We start from the raw sequence: 17169 nt of genomic DNA, 5'->3' as shown, positions 1-17169 counted from the left end.
AGGGCAAATCATAATTTAGAGCGTCCATATCGATGGCGAAATTAAACCTCAAGCGCCTGCGTTGCCCCCCAAGATTTGGGTAATTGAGTGTCCACGATGCAGTCCGTGCGTCCGTAAGTGATCTTGGGTGGATTCGCACGTGCAGATTAGCTTCATGCCAAATCTGCAAACCCAACTCTCGACTGTCCCATGTCAAAGACCGTGTAAACGTTCCGAAGGAATGCATCGCCAAGAATCAGGGTATCTGATGGATGACCATGATCGGCCCTTCAATCACAAGCGGGAATAAAGAGGAAACACGCACTGCCTAGACTGCCTGTTGCAGTGAAGGCACCCACACATTGCGAGCTACCAGTAGGGTAGGTTCCAAGGTTGAACGTTGTGGAGGAAAGAGAAAAGGCCGTTCCTCCGATGGTGATGCTGATACTAGGCATCGAATCACAGTCCACTATAATGCATTATAGAAGATGTAGCGATAATATGTAGAGAGGACACACGTGTGTAAAACCCATTTCCAAGATCTGTGGCATTTAATGAGGCGTAGAACGGCCCAATCGTGTCTAGGTCGCCAAGGATGAGTGTTGTACCCGTATCGATGATCGCAGTGAACGAAGAAAGAGTCGCGTTCCCGTTGGCACTAATAGCATCTCCGTCGAACTGCCAAAACCCCTGTCCATCAAGTGTCAGTAGTCCATGTCTACAAATCTGACATCACATCGGTTCACCTGCTGCGTGACGGGTGTGTATGTCAACGAGCCACTGTACAAATCAGAGTTAATGCCACCCAATCGTAGCTCAGAGCCGGACGAGGCGAGTTTGACAGCGAAAACTGGATCGGAGATGACGTTGTTGTCGATGAGGGTTTGAATGACAGGGTCAGCACCGTATATAGATAGGCTCTTGAAGCCCATGCCCATCAAACCGTCGGCAGGAAAAGTCGGTGATTGTAGATTTGAAGAGTATTGCGTAGCTGCGCCGAAAGTTTGATTGGTTGCCTGAGGTGCTGTTAGGCATTGGCATTAAGAGGGCAGCAGGATGCGTACCGTATAGCCTGCTATGACAACGGTGTCGGTGTACTGTTCACCTTGAACAGAGGAACCATCTCCGTAGGAAAGCATGAAGGTCTGACCCAGACTCGCGGCAGTCGAGCTGGTGTTTGGGTTGTACAGCGTATGACCATTGCACGTCGAATCACAGCTGGATGAAGGTAGGACTAAATCGGCGGAACCAGTGTCGAAATCCACTGTGTTGACTCGATCATATCGTACATAAAGCAGAGCGCAGGAAAGTACCAACCCAGAAAATCAACTGCGGGTGTACCAACAGAGATGGTACCATACCACAGCACATTGTTCCCATCCGTAAGAGGGATACTGCCTGTATCGCGTCGAGTGGGATGTACAGCCGGTGTATCAGATATCGGTCCAAGAGAACGGAGCCTTGATGATATTTTCCTGGTAAATTCAGATAAGATTGCGGGTATACAGGTGGCGGTGTCGAATCCCATACGATTCTGAGAAAGCAAGATGTGAAATAGCCTTGTCGATGTCAAATGCACCATCGACAGTGGTCAAAGAAGACCTCCTGAGCGGGATGGAGACGAACGAAGGATGTGGAAGGGCAGCCACCAGGACTGTCAAGGCTGCGAAGAGAATTAAGTGGGATAAGGGACACATACCGGACGAGACAATCGAACCGAATAAATGAGTCGTATATGCATGAGGCCTTAGAGCCCTTTATACCAGCGCCGCAGCAGAGTTGGCAGTGCTCGCATGGTGAAGCAAGGTGGGTGGCTCATGTCCGCTAAAATTAACAACAGGCGGTGTGGATATTCGTACCGTCGCATTACGCCCGTCCACGGAGAACGACGGCCTATCGCCTTTCGTAAAGAAAAGTCATTATGCAAAGGTTGCATAATTCCTGGGGCACCTACATACTGAATTTGAGAGTTGTCAATCGTTGGAACTTCATATCGTGGTCACCCGACTAGTGGCATGCGTAATATTTCACGCGGTAACTGAGTCGGGTACGGGGCACGTGGCCACTTAACCGGTCTCTCCCCCCTTCTCACTCTACAGCTTGACCATCAATCTGATCACCCCAGCGCAAGACATTCCTATGGCATCACAGTGTCAGTTGTGGTCCTTCGCTTGGACGGTGCAGCCCGAGGCGTGTTGTTTGACGTCGCTTACGACCACCCTGCAGCTCCAGATCTGTCTGTTCAGACACTCTTCAACGTGGGAGGTAAAATAGGTGCGTAGATAATGCGAGTGTTCTGGTGAAAATGGGGCTACTAATAGAGCCCACGTTTCATCACCGTGTCGACTGCTTGCTCATTCTCGATTCACCTAGCCCTCGTGACCGGCGGAGGAACGGGAATCGGAAAGACAATCGCCTCTGCGCTCGCTGTGAACGGTTGCAAGGTATACATCGCAGCTAGGAATGAAGCTCGACTCAAGGAAGTAGGTGTAGAATTCCTTCGGGGTTAGCTTCCTATTCATGTTTTGTCAGGCAGCAGAGGAAATAAACGCACAAGTACCGGGCAGTGTGTACCCCATCGCTGCGAATCTCAGCGTACGTGGAACAACTGCTCATATTCGTTCATCCCTCGTCTCATCCGGCAACCTATAGGACAAAGCCGGCGTCGATGCTCTCATATCCGCCCTTGCTGCGCTGGAGCCATCAAGAAAGCTCCACATTCTCGTGAATAACTCTGGCGTGGCATGGGGTGCGCCCTTCGATGCCGTTCCAGAGCGGAAAGGCTGGGACAATGTCATGGCAGTTAACGTGAAGAGCGCGTTCTACTGTGAGTGTATCATATTCCCTTGCAGGTTGACTTCAAGTTCCTCATTAGGTTATGTGTCATTGCATAATGCACAGTGACCGCAGGGTGAGTTTCCTCAGTAACGTCTATGTGCGATACCGCTAATGATACGTCGCGATCCGCGAATAAGGCTGTCATCATGGCTTGCGAAGAATTCAACGGCATTAGATCCTGGCCGTGTGATTAACATTTCATCGATCGCAGGCTACTCGCCCCACTCAGAAGGTTTAGTGAGCGCTGAAGGACATGGAACTTATAGTTGTCAGTCCTTTCAGGCTTGAAACTGTGTGTTCTGGCTACATTCTTAACTTGTCACAGATAATGTCAGCAAAGCAGCGCGTTAGTACCTGGTGCAACCACGCCTTGACAGCGCTGATCGATGTCTTCCTATTCAGTAAACCACCTCACTTCGGTGTTGGCAGCCAAATTGGCTCCAGAATTGGTCACGTATGTCGCCCATATTCAAATTTCTCGGTACATTTCTGTTAATTTGAGATGTACAGTGTCAACGCGATTTGCCCCGGGTACGTCACTGCATTTCTATCATCGCCATTCTGGTTACTGACATGCTTTCTAGGATGTTCCCAACTAAGATGACATCCTTCGCTTACAAAACAGCAGGTGAAGATGGTATCACCGCACGACAGCCCACCGGTACGCATGATTTGTCCGCACGGACGACCCAAGGTTTAACGTTGTCTTCTTAGGCAGATTTGGTATACCATCTGATATCGCAGGTGTCGCTATCTTCCTCTCCTCACCTGCAAGCGCCCACGTCACAGGTGCACACATCGTACTCGATGGCGGTTCCACGCTCTCGACCCACGGCATCGCACCTCAGCCTAGGCTGTAACGTGGTATGAATGATTTTCACGGAGATTAAACCAATTGACTTGCTCAACTGATGTCATAGAGGGCTGTGTTTGCGTGTTCCGACTCCAACCGGTCATCATTCGTTTCTTTTGTTATTCTATTCCTGGGAATGCTGGAACTAGAGACAGATCCATACTTTGTATTGGAGGAAATCCAAAGGAGCGGTGCACCGAAGGTCGCTGCGCGATAGGAAGCAAATGACCATGGAAGCTGTGGTAATCCATCGGAAGAAACGAGTGTCAATCCACGAAAAAAATGTTTAGTATCGTGTCGATTATTTGAGGTCGATACAAATGTGTCAGTCTGTTGTACATATACCTATACTTAGTGTCTCAGTGTCTTGTTCACCGGAGTGACTCAGGTCCAATTATCGTGACTTGAACATGGCGATACTATTGTACATATATTTCGCACGTGAGCCCCCCCGAGACAACATCTCTATCTCTCGCCTGCCAATGAACGCTCTTCGGGGGCAGTTTGCAAAATCATATCCTCGACACCTACATGAGGGAAGTAGGATAATCAACTTTTGAGAGGCGATAGACATGGCACGCCGCTACACCGGATGTATAAGATACCCATCAACCACAGTGAACTATCCACCGATCCCACTGAACGCAATCCTGGTATTATTGCAGGGGGCTGACCAGTTCAAAACACGGCTCCGGTATATTGACGAGGTTGTACCCCCATCCTCATCAGTAAATTCAGCCAAATTACAGCATGCACGTTAGACAGTTTTTGAATGCTCGGCAAACACTGGCGAACATTAAGCGCTTGAAAACCCAGGTTTTTGAACGCTTAGCTTTACTGATGCTCCGAATAGAATATGACCGAGAGCCCCAGTGGACCCGCGACTAGTTAGTCTATAAATTCCGGGTACCCACCACTAAGGCCGATATACAGCTAATCCCCGGTCGCTGATTCGGGAAGAACAATGTGGTTCAGTAGGTAACACGGCCGATTTTCAAAGTGATCGAGTCTCAGCGCCACGAGGGTTTGCATTGGTGCCGTAGAATTGACAAGGTTGTATACTAACTTTGGGAGCAGTAGCCCATCCGAAGACTTTTCGAGGGGTAGGTACGACTGACGACGTGACCAGTCAACAAGAATATGGCCAATCCTTAGCATGGAAGAACTCAGAGAAAAGTGGGAGCTCCGCTGTCCTTGTCGTCCTAAAAGTCCAAGCCCAGTGCTGTGATACTGGTACACAAGTACTGGAAGGCTGCCCAACTATCCTTTGAAACGTGAGTACTTCAGGTGGGGAAAGCACTCAGGACGGAACAATGAAAGATCGTAGGCTTCTGATCTTCCGTGCAGGAAGCCCGGGGTTTTAAACATCCAAACTATGTGAGTGACGGAAAGAAGTTTCAAATGATCGAGTCTTTCCAAAGCAGGAGGAATGTAGACGGCTCCGATATCTTGCTCGACAACAAAACTGCAACAGGGATTCTTGAACGGACAGGGAGGTAATGTTAGACAACGCAATAATTCCTTCTCACTCGTACCATAGGCCGAGAACTCCAGACTTTGGTATCAAGATGGTATCAAGAGGTGATTTCAAGCTCCAAGCCAGCTGACCCAGACATGGGGGCAGTCATTTGTGCCATACAAATGTCCTCCCCTTTGTCTGAGTCAGTGACATAATAGTACTCCAGAGGCTCTGGAATCTCCTCCGTTGCCCAACGAGATGATACGTGAGGTGCAACAAATCTCTTTTCCAATGGTGATGGACATCGCATGACTCGAATTCGGTACTAGCTATTTCGAGGATTCGTACAAGCAGCAGTTCATTGGGAGGCGGACCGGTAGGGCAACGGGTATTCGCCTAATAGCAAGTTGCTAGACAAGTAGCATCGCGGATGGTGACTTGGGTGATCCTGCTCACCTTTTCTAACGTGGGCAGTGCCGCTTGTGCTTCAGAGAGCTCGTCCATAGCTGGAGCATCGTCACGGACTAGTTCGAGATGCAAAAGTGTTTACAGCGAACGTGCTCTCGGCGAGTGGCGATCACCGTGAGAGAAAAGGCAGAGTACACGAGTCTCCTCCGTGTTTTGAGTATTTATTATCACCACGGACCGCTGGAGGCGTTGGTAAACTTTGAAATTGATTTGGAGATCCAGCGTTACTGGCGGGAACACTACTGACTTCTCTCCCCTACTCGAGACTAAAAGTCGACCTCCCGAGACCAAGCTGTGCGCAGTGTCAAGTTGACGCAGGACTTATTAGATGTCACGTCGTGCAACCTCACGGGTGAATAATCTGCTTCCTTTCGTAAAGTGGCAGCAACTGTGTTGTCATCAACAGTCATTGCAAGGCACCCGAGTATAATAAGGTCGAGGGTGCATCGATGCCATCGGTAGCAAGTACGACAGGTCCGTGGGACTGCTGCTGCATGGCTATATCAGTAAGTAACCTGCTTCGATTCGCCAACGCATATTCCCTTTGGTGGTGATAGGCGCGCAATTCCTTATCAACTAGATGCTCGTTGCGGACCGATATCGAGACTATTACCTTGCAAGATTATTCGCCGTCATCATGGTTTCGTGACCACACGTAATTCAATTTTCTGCAACGTGCGGAACGGTAGGTACGTTCAATTGTCATTATCTTGGTGAGTCCAAAGGTGCTCCTTTTACGTTTTCAGGGTCCTCGTCGATATAGTTGACCTAGCCATATTCAGGGAAAGGAGGAGTCGAGTTCGACACGAGTCCTATCCTTCTTTCGGTTCGAACTGCGTGTCTGCCGCTTTTTACTCGGAAACGGCTCCTGCTCGGATGCACCGTTACACAGGAACAATTGGGGTTCGTAATTCCACAAATTAGTACCCGTACCCAGCCTTATAGCTTGGTACCCTTGATGATCCTTCTCGTGATGCATATGTTGGTCACCAATATACGATGGTCCCCGTCTCTGTCGGCTTGCCAAGACCCTGCATTCTTAATGGCGCGTAGTGTTTCGTCGTGCTATAAGCGCCGAGAATAATGAACTGAAGGCTGGTTGTTGTCAGCGGTAATTGGCATTTTCACAGATCTAAATTTCAAAGTATGGCTGTGATGTTCTACGGAACGGTTCTGGTGGAACCGATGGCATTGCATTGCTGTGGAAACACCGTGCGTCTCGACGGCGACCAACTGCGCGGTATAAACGCCACGGGGCAACGACACACTCTGATTGCTGTGACTGTTCAGTCCATATGCTGAACCAGTGCAGTCGGCATGTATTGGAAGTGAGACCTCGGAGTCCGACACGATTTCGACCAGCGTACATACCAGCGTGCTGCCACACATAGCCTGTGCTAGTTCACCCTCACAGGAAAAAAACGAAAGGTTAATCTGTTTGGCTTTGCAATCAGCGAGTTCCTACTGCCAGAGACGTCAACAGAATCTAGAACCTCAGGTGCGTTTCACTGCCAATGACAAATCCGTTCGTGACCGGTCGCAATCTCCTCCGTTGCCTAGCTCGACGATGGCATTCACCGTTTCGACGTTGAGTCGTCTAATCAGACGCAAGCAGACCACCTTAGTAATGGAAATTCTGACGGAATCAAGGCAAGGCTTCTTGCGTGGGCCAATTATGTCTGGACCGCGGTACCGATAGTCTCTACCAGCAATAAAAGTTGCAAGAACACCCAACTTGAACTGAGTCGAACTTGCAAGATTCCGCATCCTGTTCCGCCATCGGAACGTAGGGAGCGTCGGGGGAAAACCGCAAGGGAACCTGCTCGAATTTCATTTGCAATCTCATCAGCCATCAGTTTGAACAGCATGCCAATGCGCATTAATTGTAGTACTCCAAGCTCGACCCCACTATCCTCGAAAATCCGGGTCTGGAGTTAAGCGCACGCAAGTTTTCGAAATTTGAATCTTTCAATCGGCAGGCTTAAGTGCCCGCTTTGTACAGTTTTCTCCAGGTATACCGTTTCTCCAGCACTGGGTGGGTGGACTTGTGTGTTGGACACAGCATGTACCGCCTATCCTATCCCAAAGCAGTGGATTTACTACCGTATCCAATTCCGGATCGGGAGCTAGGAAGGTACGAGAGTCTGATGTGCCGGTTTTCCCCTGACTGGACACTGCCCATGTCATTTTGAAAATCATAGGAGTCGCTCGTATCGAGGGCTCGTACTGCACCTGTGCGCCTACCGACACTTGGAATGTGACCGAGATGTTGCCAACTTCCTGCAACCGCGGAACACTTGTTCCCGCGGAAGGGATACCTCAGTTGGGAGCGTCGAAGCTTAGAGAAAGCATAAAAGACTGCCCACCGTAGCCAAAGAGTTCCCCAACTCACACCCCGAGCACAACAATCTCACCTCAGCAGTCTCCCAGCTCTTAAATAATCATGTTCTCTAAAGCATTCTTCTCGACCGTCGCCGCAACAGCACTCTTCGCGGGTTCTGCTTCTGCCATTTGTCCCGGGTACAACTTCGGTATCACCCAGACTGGAAGCAACACGAACCCCGACTACGGCATTTGTAAGTATTAGGCGTCAGTACGCATGTGTGCTCACCGGCAGACCGTGATTGCAAGGCAGGTGTTCGATGACTCTTGCAACGTTGTTGACCAGGTGATTGCGACGAACCCATGCACAGTTGGCATGTTCGACTGCAGTCCTGCGCCGATCACCTTCACTGGCCTGCACCTTGATGGCCTGAAGTAAGTATCGACTTTTCCGAAGCGACTGAATGCGGCATGTTAATAATGCACTTGACAGCTAGGCTTGCCGGTCCGACGTTGACTCCGGTTCTTGCAACGGCCACGCTATCCAAGCCTGTGTAAGTTGTGTTTTGCTTCTGTTCCCTACCACAAGTTATAATAAACCCTTTGTAGTGCCGCAATGATAGCGATTGACTATGGGAAGATCTTCAGATTACGGACACCGCAAGACTGGAATGATTGAGTAGCCTTCAGCCGCACGATCTAGACAGCCTTCTCTGTAGCGTATCAAGGAAGCGAAAAGCAATGGTTAATATTAATACTGGTGCACTCCCTTCTACACCATGCACAAATGTGCTGTGTGTGACTGATATGCGTTTCTTGAGGGTGAATATGAGTGTCAGCCCGTTTGAGTGATCATCCCATATCCCGTCGGTGCGTACGCAAAGGCACCCTTCCGGTGAAGCAGGGATTCTTCCTTCCACAAAAGTGGTAACAAGCAGGTCGCTGATTTCACGACAATGATGAACGTACGTAAGTTGCTCACCGACAACCAGCATCGTCAGACACACAAGCACACGTACTATATTTCTATGTGGAGCCCGCATTTCAGCCTTCAGCTCCATGTTATGAGACTATTAGTCATCAGCACGGTGGATGTCCTTTATAGCCTCTGCGGTTGTCTGCCATGCGATGGTGCCCTCCCGTTTGGCTTGTGTTGGCGAGTGTCCTCTGCAAAATTACGCGATTGCCTCCTGTTGCCTCCCGTCTTCAGTCGCACTTTCGGGGAAAAATGCAGTTCAATCAGGGTTCGCTTCCAGGCTTGGTGGTAAATTCCAGGTCCCCGGCGGCAGGGTGGCTGGTCCTAGTCCATTTATGGCTTAGGAGGATTTTTGTGACACATTAAATCGCGCATGGCATCGCTTTTTCTCATGTGTAATCCCGTTCTAATCAAGAGAGGAGATAATAAAGACTGATAGCTGCTGAACGGTTTACCCAGAGTTCGGCTACTCCACGCAAGTTGAAAGCTGCTTTTAGGATGTCGCGTGGACTCAAACACCATCGTCTCGTCACTGACGACGTTGTCGGCTGAACATGTCCTGGACGCTCCTTGACTCACTTGGGACACTGTTGACCGACGTTCTTAGTGTCCCACCCACGTCGGGGACCCTCCCACTCAATATATACACGCTCGTTGCGTACGTCTTACCAGCGTGTCTGTCTTACTATGTCGTCGCTGTCCTTGTCATTCTCCCCGGCACGCGCATGCTGCGTGTCGCCCTATGGCCGATTATCGTCTTCCTGGCATTTCGTGTTGTGATGTTCATCGACTTTTCATGCGGAAATCCTCAAAGGTCATATTTAAATTTTGGTTTTACGGTATGTATGTCCCATTCTTCGCCCCCTTCACTCTCATCGCCGATTCGCTGCTCGTACTCGGACCGGATATTCTGACTGTGTCTCTTGCGGACCTATAGATAGCGATGTTTTGCATTGTCTTCCGTACGCTTGAATGGGCATTTTTAAGGGACCCACTCCGGCGGCCTGCCAGACATTCGCCCTCAGTCCTCACTGATGCACTCGATCTCGCGACCAACGTTCGCGGCGTTGGGTGGAACTGGTCTAAGGGCCTTCGCTTTTCCCACGACACGCGTCCCACGTCTCGCTCGCGCTTCGCAATATACGTCTTTCTCTCCGCCCTCTTCCATGGTTTCATATGCGGCCTACTCCACACTGCTATACAAGCATTTGCGCTGGAAGCAATCACTAACTTACGTTGGGACACGATCTTTGACGACACACTTCCCCCCCTGATCCGATACACCCGATCCAGTATCATATCCATTCTCACTGCATTCGTTCTCTTTGCGAACTTGCAAATGAACTATGACATCGCTACGTTCATTGGTGTCACAGTGATCCAACAAAATCCTGCACAATGGCCCCCCATGTTCGATGAGCCGTGGAAAGCGACCTCGCTGCACGATTTTTGGAGCCACAGATGGCATCAGCTCGCAAGACGGTCATTTATCGTGCTTGGGGGGTGGCCTTTAGGGTTCCGGTTCGGACGTGTGGGATACGTGGTGGGTTCGTTCCTCGCGTCAGGGATACTCCACGGTGTTGTGGCGGCGATGCTCAAGCAGAGTGTTGAATGGTGGACTATGCTCTTTTCGTTTGGGATGATGGCTGTCGGCGTTGTCGTTGAGCATGTATTCACACAGACGACGGGCAGGAGAGTGGGTGGGTGGATCGGAAGAGTTTGGACGATGGCCTGGTTGTTGGTGTGGGGGAATTTGATAGTGGACGGGTTTGCGAGAGCGGGGTTGTTTGTGTCATCGAGCATATTTGGTACCGCAGCCCCGGCAGAGAGAATCGTGGAGCACTATGTTACAGGGTTGGATAGGTGGTTGAGGGCGCGTGCATCGTAGCGCCTCCTTTGCCGGACACGGTACGACATCTGCTTTCGGAGGGTGCAATGGACACGAAAGGATATCCATTCCATTCCCAATGTCCCCCACGATCAATATCAGAACTTGGCACAACGCAGAACGAATTATTCAGATGGGCAGTTGTTGTGCAATGTTCTCCTGCGTTGGATCATCTTCTCTTTGCATCATGTATGTATGACGTTTTGTGCAAACGAAGGGGCTCCTCACACGTAGCTTGCATTAGTTGATGGTTCGCCGCGTTCATCCCTCACTGAAAAGAAACTAATTTTTATTTGACTTCATTTTACAGATGCTCGTAAAGTCGGTTCTCGACCAGTAGCAGTCCGATACGTTGCTCAGCGCGCAGCGCTCAACGGTGGCATTCATTGTTAGATGTTGAGCCCTAGCAATATGGAAGCAAACCACCCTGGTAACAGAGATTCTAACAGAACCACGACAACCTCTAATGAGGCTTCCTGTGTCGGACAACCATGTCCAGATCACAGAACTGACATCTCCACCAGCAATAAAGGTGCAAGAAAGAACACCCGACTCGAATTGAGTTGAACTTGTCAGGGCATCCTGCGCAGTCGCGAGAGCGTAATATTGGTATCCGGAGACTTCTGCAGGTAATCGCCTTGAATTTTATCTCGTTGAGTCATCTGCAACAGCAATCAATTCGGACGTATGCCCGTGCGCATGACACGGTATTGGAAGCTCGACCAGGCTCCCCTTCCGGATCGTCGATGGCCAGTTCCATCCATGTATTCGCTAGTACGGTTTCCTGCAGACACATAGTTGAGCCCAAGTACGTTTTCCATATGTGAACATGTGCCGGGTGAGTCGGTTCGAACTCAGTACATAGAATTAAAGGCCTGCTTCGCACAGTTTTTCTCCAGCATATCGTTTCTCCTGCACCAGGGGAAATGACTGGTGTGTTGGCCGCAGCACATAGCACATGGGATATTCCTTGAGTAGTGGTCTGCTACTGCATCAACACCCGGCGCAGCCGGATCGTGAGCTCGAAAGGCAAGACGGGTAAAGGTCGCCTGATGCGCTGGTTTACCTTGGCCCTAGAGTCGGTCGTATCGAGGTCTGTACTGCACCCGTGCCCTTACCGACACCTGGAACGTGACCGAGATGTTGATGTTGCGAGCCTGCTGCAACCGCAGTACACTTGGTCCCGCAGAAGGGATACCTCGATTGGGAGGGTCGAGGCTCAGAGAATGCATAAAATGTTGCCCCTCGTAGCCAAAGAGTCCCCCAGCCCATATCTCCAATACATCAGTCTCACCTCTATCGTTAAAAGCGGTCTCCAAGCTCCTACACGATCATGTTCACCAAAATATTCTTCTCGACAGTCGCCGCTACGGCACTCTTCGTGGTTTCTGCGTCTGCCATTTGACAGTATCAAGCTGCACGCGTGCTCACTGACAGACCATGATTCCAGGGCAAGTATACGACAGCTCCTGCAATGTCATTCACCAGGTGACTGGGCAGAACCCGTGCAAAGGGGGCGTGTTGGACTGCAATTCTGCCCAGGCCACCTTCACTGGCTTACACCTTAATAGCGTCAAGTAAGCATTGGCCTTTCTCAATTAAATGGATTTGAAATGTCAATGCACTTGACAGCTATGCTTGCAGCCCCAACACTGACGCTGATTCTTGCAATGGTCAAGCTATTCAAGTTTGTGCAATGGACAATATTAGTATTGGTGTGTGCGATCACTGTGACTCGCTTGAGGGCGAAGATCCCGTTTGGGTGATCATTAATATCTCCATCATCTTCTTGATTTGTGTACAACGGTGCAGGGGTGCCCCATATCGATAACCCATATGACAATAGGGGGCTCCCGCAGAGAAACAGAGTTCGCCCTTCCACAATACGGTAAGTTATCAGCGGGTCGTTGATTTTGCGACGATGATAAACGTGAGTTGCCCAATAACCTTCAATGACGAGCACGGAGGTCATTTCGTACCATCAGTCACGGGCACACATTTTATACTTCGCGATGGAGCCCACCGCCAGCAGCATTCGGCCCTACGACATGGGACTATTCACCCGTCGATGCCCTCGACGGGGTCAGCTCAAGTTCTTGCCTGGTGATTGGAGCTGTCTTGCTTTTTGGCTTGTGCTGCTCTGAGCTGCCGGAAACTACAGTCGCCTTCAAGGAAAACGCCAATATGTACAGTCCACGCTCACTTACATTTACGAGGATATGTTGAATCTGTCACACACACCTATCTTGTGTCCTGTACTATGACGGATTCTTTGCCGTATTCCAGCGCATGGATGCGCCCTCGCCTACCGGACAGTTTGTACGGCAGTGACAATGGATCCTGAGCGCTTTATTGATAGTAAACTTGGGAGTTCGGATACTCCGCAACAGTTGACAGCTGCTTTTAGGTGTGGTGACGGCAGAGACCCGAATTATCATCTTCGTCATCATCGGCGACCTGGACAACCGAACGATGGCTTCGGCCGTGCCCTCGACACTCCTCGAGGCGCTTTATACCGACATTCTACGTGTCCCGCCCACACCAGCGAGAGTGCCATTCGACATATACGCGTTCTTCGCGTACGTGTTACCACCATGTCTTTTTTACCAAGTCGTCGCTGTCCTAGTCATTCTCCCTGGCACCCGTATGCTGCGTATCGCCCTGTGGCCGCTCATCGTCTTCCTGGCAGTTCGTGTTGAGATGTTCGTCGACTTTTCCTGTGGAAATCCTCAATGGTCGTTTTTGAATGTCGGCTGTGTGGTATTTGTGTCCCATTCTCCGACCATTCAAGTACTCTGATCACCGGTTTTCTATTCGCCTTTGAAATTGATGTTCTACCCTAAGTAGTTGATCATGTTTTGCATTGTCATCCGCACACTCGATTGGGCGCTCGTGAATGGCCCACTCAAGCGACCCGTCAGACCTGCCCCCTCCTTCCTCGTCGATGCGATCGACCTCACGGTCAATTTTCGCGGCGTTGGCTGGAACTGGTCCAAGGGCATCCGCTTTCCCCCTGACACGCGCCCTACCTCTCGCCTACACTTCGCAATATACGTCTTTCTCTCCGCCCTCTTCCATAGTTTCACATGCGGCGTATTCCACATCGCCATACATGCATTTTCCCCGGAAACACTCACCGTCTTGAGCGAGGCACAATCTTTGACGACACACTTCCCCCCCTGATCCGATACACCCGATCCAGTATCATATCCATCGTCGCTGCTTCCGTTGTCTGTGCGGGCATGCAAACGCGCTACGACATCGGTACATTCATTGGTGTCGCTGTATTCCAACAAGACCCCGCACAATGGCCCCCCCTATTCGACGCACCGTGGAAAGCGACCTCGCTGCATGATTTTTGGGGTTACAGATGGCATCAGCTTGTGAGACGAACACTCATCGTGCTCGGAGGGTGGCCATTAGGGTTCGCATTCGGACGGGTCGGATACGTGGTGGGTTCGTTCCTAGCGTCGGGGGTACTTCACAACGTTGTACTAGCCACGCTCAATCGTGGCGTTGAATGGTGGACCATGCTCCTCTCGTTCGGAATGATGGCTCTTGGTATCATCATCGAGCATACATTCACGCAGATGACAGGTAGGAAGGTGGGTGGGTGGATTGGGAAAGCGTGGACGATGGCTTGGTTGTTGGTATGGGGGAGCATGATAATGGACGGGTTTGCAAGAGCAGGTCTGTTTGCCTGTTGGCGCCCATTTATTACTGCAGCCCCGGCAAGATGGATCGTGGAGCACTATGTTACAACGTTGGATAGGTGGCTGAGGGCGTGTGCATCGTAGTGCGGTCTTTGTCGAACATGGTAAGACATTCACTTGGTTTCGAAACAGGCACCGGCGCCCGGACCTGAGCCTTTGGCGACGCTATTAAACACGAAAGGATGAAAGTTCCCGATATTCCTCACCGTCAATCGTTATGTCTCTCGTTCGGTATGAGAACTTGAGCACAGTGCAGAGCGAATTGCTCAGATGGATGGGTCGTAAAGCAATGTTCTCTTATGCAAGATCATGCTCTACTATTTTGTGCAAACTATCGAGTGAGTGAGTTTGCCCCGCTTTTCCATTATACCGGGGCTCATTTCCACGACGCCACGTCCCGAATTTGTAAATCTCCTGATTGGAACGAATAGGGGTCAAGTCTCTCTTTAACCTCTCGCCCACACTACTACAGCGGCCCGACAGCTGTTCTTCCAGAATAACTGAAGCTTCTTTATGATATTGATAGAAGTACCGCCAGGGTATATTCTCCGCAGTCGCGCGTGTAACTTACCGGGCAAGCACCGAGACAGGCCTATCCAACAGCACGCCGCGAGAGTGATTTCTTTCATCGTGTCCATTGCTTGAGCTCAGTGCAAATACGTCAGGGTATGATTGGTACAAATACTTACCTTCTTCACGGGTTCCGCAAGGTACCTTGTTCTCTACATCCATTATGACGTATTGACTGAAACGTTGTAACCCAGATGACGGCAGCCCAGTTCACCTCATCACATGGTTATCAAGCCGGTGCGTATTGTGTGCGTGGCTGCCATCTGCAATATGCGCATGGTGAAAACACAACACACTAACTACATATTAGCACGTAGACTACTCACTCTTGCCTTGCCAGAACAGTATAAGCGCTGCGGGCCAACGACGTGCCTTGACTGCGGTAACTGCTCGGCCCAAATATGTTGCATCAGTATAATCGGCATATACCTGAAGTGGGGCCTCGAAGTCCGACTTGATTTGAACGAAATCCTCGAGACACTAGTGCTGGGCGGCGAGCCGGCCTGTGGTTAGTAGTGTGTACCCGTCCATCCTCATCGAACGGGTTCGAATTGAACCTACGCAGGGATGCCTACAGAGTCCAAATTTGTGCGTTCCACTGCCGGATCGGTTCTTCAGAAGTAGCGATCTCACGCCTGTCTCAGCGTCGATACTCAATATTCAATGGTGGCATTCAACGTTTGTCACAATATCCGAGTAGACCGCCAGATTCCGACAGAATCAAGGCAACCTCCTGCGTCGGCCAACCATGCCCGGATACTTTACCAGCAATATATATGTAAGAAAAAACGCCCAGCTCAAGCTGAGTTGAACTTCTCAGGGTATCCTGCGCAGTCGCCGAAGCATATTGGTATCCGGAGACTTCTGCAGGGAACCGCCTTAAATTTTATCACGTCGAGTCATTTTGCAATAGTAATCAATTCGGACGGCACACCCGTGCGTATGAAACAGTATTCCATGCTCGACCAGGTTGTTCTTGAAAATCTGGGCCTGGATTGAGTGGGTCCCCTTTTTGGTCCTTGTTGGCGGCTTCCATCCGGGTACACAGTAATGAAGTAGGTTTTGTATATTTGGACTTTTCGATGCGCAGACTCAAGTGCCTGCTCCGTACAGTTTTTCCTCGGCAGATCGTTTCTCCTGCAATAGATGTTGTGTCCCTTGTGTTTGCCGCAGCACATATCACCTGTCATATCCTCACTCGGTGGTTGACTACCGTATCAATCTCTGGATCGTGGGCTGTGAAGGTAAGAACGTCTGATGGAATGATTTGCATACCCCAGTGCGGATACCATAGGGCCTGTATCGCACCCGTCCCCGAGATGTTACATCGCAACTTGTCTGCGCGGAAGAGATACCTCGATCGGAAGGACCGAGACTCAGAAAATGTATAAAAGGCTGCTCCCCGTAGCCAAAGAGATCCCAATCCACATCTCCAGCCCAACAATCTCACCTCTGTCCTTAAAGCCTTCTCTCAGTTCTTACACAACCATGTTCTCCAGAACATTCCTCTCGGCCGTCGCTGCATCAGTCCTCTTTGTGGCTTCTGCGTCTGCCATCTGTCCCGGGTACAACTTCGGTATCGCTCAGGCTGGCGGCCAAATGAACGGCAACAACGGCGTTTGTAAGTGTTAACAGCATCAAGCTGCACGCGTGCTCACTGGCAGACCATGATTCCAGGGCAGGTGTACGATAACTCTTGCAACGTCGTTCACCAGGCGACTGGACAGATGCCGTGCGGTGGTGGCGTGTTCGACTGCAACTCTGCCCAGACCACCTTCACCGGCTTACATCCTCGATGGTGCCAAGTAAGCGTTGGCCTTTTTCAATTGAATGTATTTGAAATGTTAATGCACTTGACAGCTATGCTTGCAGCCCCGACACTAACGCTGATTCTTGCAATGGCCAAGCTATTCAAGTCTGTGTAAGTTTGGAACTATTTTTTCTGCCTCACCACAAGTTAAAACAAATGCTTTGTAGTGCCACTGAACGGCAATCAACGGTGCAATGGCCTTCGAATCTGACACTAGTTTTCTATGTAAGCGGAGTTTACGGAGCATTGCATAGAATTTAGTCCGTGTGTGAGTAAGCAAAGTGTGATGCATC

At 50.3% G+C, this 17169-nt stretch overlaps 7 protein-coding genes across 7 annotated transcripts; 6 read left to right on the top strand and 1 right to left on the bottom strand.

Annotated features, from left to right (window-relative positions):
* Positions 1–152: 152 nt before the first annotated feature.
* On the bottom strand, positions 153–1676 carry F5J12DRAFT_934865 (aspartic peptidase domain-containing protein; the record flags this gene model as incomplete). Its single annotated transcript, XM_051749599.1, has 7 exons — positions 153–244; positions 305–448; positions 498–669; positions 726–995; positions 1044–1213; positions 1321–1439; positions 1510–1676. 7 exons carry the CDS (start codon positions 1674–1676, stop codon positions 153–155), a joined length of 1134 nt encoding a protein of 377 aa, XP_051601128.1.
* Positions 1677–2043: 367 nt separating this feature from the next.
* F5J12DRAFT_824099 (uncharacterized protein) lies at positions 2044–4085 on the top strand. The gene is made up of 12 exons (XM_051745428.1): positions 2044–2131; positions 2206–2253; positions 2353–2462; positions 2512–2574; positions 2632–2806; positions 2881–2890; positions 2955–3085; positions 3143–3163; positions 3220–3271; positions 3328–3348; positions 3402–3478; positions 3532–4085. The coding sequence occupies exons 1-12, from the start codon at positions 2119–2121 to the stop codon at positions 3675–3677; spliced, it is 867 nt and encodes a 288-aa protein (XP_051601127.1). The 5' UTR covers positions 2044–2118; the 3' UTR covers positions 3678–4085.
* Positions 4086–8040: 3955 nt separating this feature from the next.
* Positions 8041–8598, top strand: F5J12DRAFT_891637 (uncharacterized protein; the record flags this gene model as incomplete). Its single annotated transcript, XM_051747508.1, has 4 exons — positions 8041–8173; positions 8291–8354; positions 8417–8473; positions 8529–8598. The coding sequence occupies 4 exons, from the start codon at positions 8041–8043 to the stop codon at positions 8596–8598; spliced, it is 324 nt and encodes a 107-aa protein (XP_051601126.1).
* Positions 8599–9449: 851 nt separating this feature from the next.
* Positions 9450–11593, top strand: F5J12DRAFT_934863 (uncharacterized protein; the record flags this gene model as incomplete). Its single annotated transcript, XM_051749598.1, has 4 exons — positions 9450–9734; positions 9833–10758; positions 10917–10972; positions 11094–11593. The coding sequence occupies 4 exons, from the start codon at positions 9450–9452 to the stop codon at positions 11174–11176; spliced, it is 1350 nt and encodes a 449-aa protein (XP_051601125.1). The 3' UTR covers positions 11177–11593.
* A 119-nt stretch (positions 11594–11712) lies between these two features.
* Positions 11713–12679, top strand: F5J12DRAFT_824051 (uncharacterized protein). Its single transcript, XM_051745427.1, has 2 exons — positions 11713–12360; positions 12416–12679. Exon 1 carries the CDS (start codon positions 11836–11838, stop codon positions 12349–12351), a length of 516 nt encoding a protein of 171 aa, XP_051601124.1. The 5' UTR covers positions 11713–11835; the 3' UTR covers positions 12352–12360; positions 12416–12679.
* A 509-nt stretch (positions 12680–13188) lies between these two features.
* On the top strand, positions 13189–14587 carry F5J12DRAFT_824046 (uncharacterized protein). The gene is made up of 3 exons (XM_051745426.1): positions 13189–13543; positions 13631–13876; positions 13930–14587. Exons 1-3 carry the CDS (start codon positions 13256–13258, stop codon positions 14578–14580), a joined length of 1185 nt encoding a protein of 394 aa, XP_051601123.1. The 5' UTR covers positions 13189–13255; the 3' UTR covers positions 14581–14587.
* A 1266-nt stretch (positions 14588–15853) lies between these two features.
* On the top strand, positions 15854–17110 carry F5J12DRAFT_41507 (uncharacterized protein). The gene is made up of 6 exons (XM_051739313.1): positions 15854–16121; positions 16180–16310; positions 16361–16687; positions 16744–16871; positions 16927–16987; positions 17044–17110. The coding sequence occupies exons 1-5, from the start codon at positions 16117–16119 to the stop codon at positions 16948–16950; spliced, it is 615 nt and encodes a 204-aa protein (XP_051601122.1). The 5' UTR covers positions 15854–16116; the 3' UTR covers positions 16951–16987; positions 17044–17110.
* The last annotated feature ends 59 nt before the right edge of the window (positions 17111–17169 follow it).

Source organism: Pisolithus orientalis, assembly GCF_024613125.1.
Source record: "Pisolithus orientalis strain OTSU chromosome Unknown F5J12scaffold_10, whole genome shotgun sequence".
In the NCBI taxonomy this organism is placed as follows: Eukaryota; Fungi; Basidiomycota; class Agaricomycetes; order Boletales; family Pisolithaceae; genus Pisolithus; species Pisolithus orientalis.
This window is presented reverse-complemented; position numbering and strand designations above follow the sequence as displayed.

Bases quoted from the DNA above. Each gene is read 5' to 3' on its own strand.
- F5J12DRAFT_41507 (XM_051739313.1), top strand. The intron at 16,688-16,743 runs GTAAGTGTTAAC...CCATGATTCCAG, and splicing joins GAACGGCAACAACGGCGTTT to GGCAGGTGTACGATAACTCT. The intron at 16,872-16,926 runs GTAAGCGTTGGC...TGCACTTGACAG, and splicing joins TACATCCTCGATGGTGCCAA to CTATGCTTGCAGCCCCGACA.
- F5J12DRAFT_824099 (XM_051745428.1), top strand. The intron at 2,463-2,511 runs GTAGGTGTAGAA...ATGTTTTGTCAG, and splicing joins ATGAAGCTCGACTCAAGGAA to GCAGCAGAGGAAATAAACGC. The intron at 3,086-3,142 runs GTCAGTCCTTTC...AACTTGTCACAG, and splicing joins AGGACATGGAACTTATAGTT to ATAATGTCAGCAAAGCAGCG.
- F5J12DRAFT_824051 (XM_051745427.1), top strand. From the start codon at position 11,836: ATGCGCTGGTTTACCTTGGCCCTAGAGTCGGTCGTATCGAGGTCTGTA.
- F5J12DRAFT_824046 (XM_051745426.1), top strand. From the start codon at position 13,256: ATGGCTTCGGCCGTGCCCTCGACACTCCTCGAGGCGCTTTATACCGAC. The intron at 13,544-13,630 runs GTATTTGTGTCC...TACCCTAAGTAG, and splicing joins TTTTGAATGTCGGCTGTGTG to TTGATCATGTTTTGCATTGT. The intron at 13,877-13,929 runs GTATTCCACATC...CACCGTCTTGAG, and splicing joins TCCATAGTTTCACATGCGGC to CGAGGCACAATCTTTGACGA.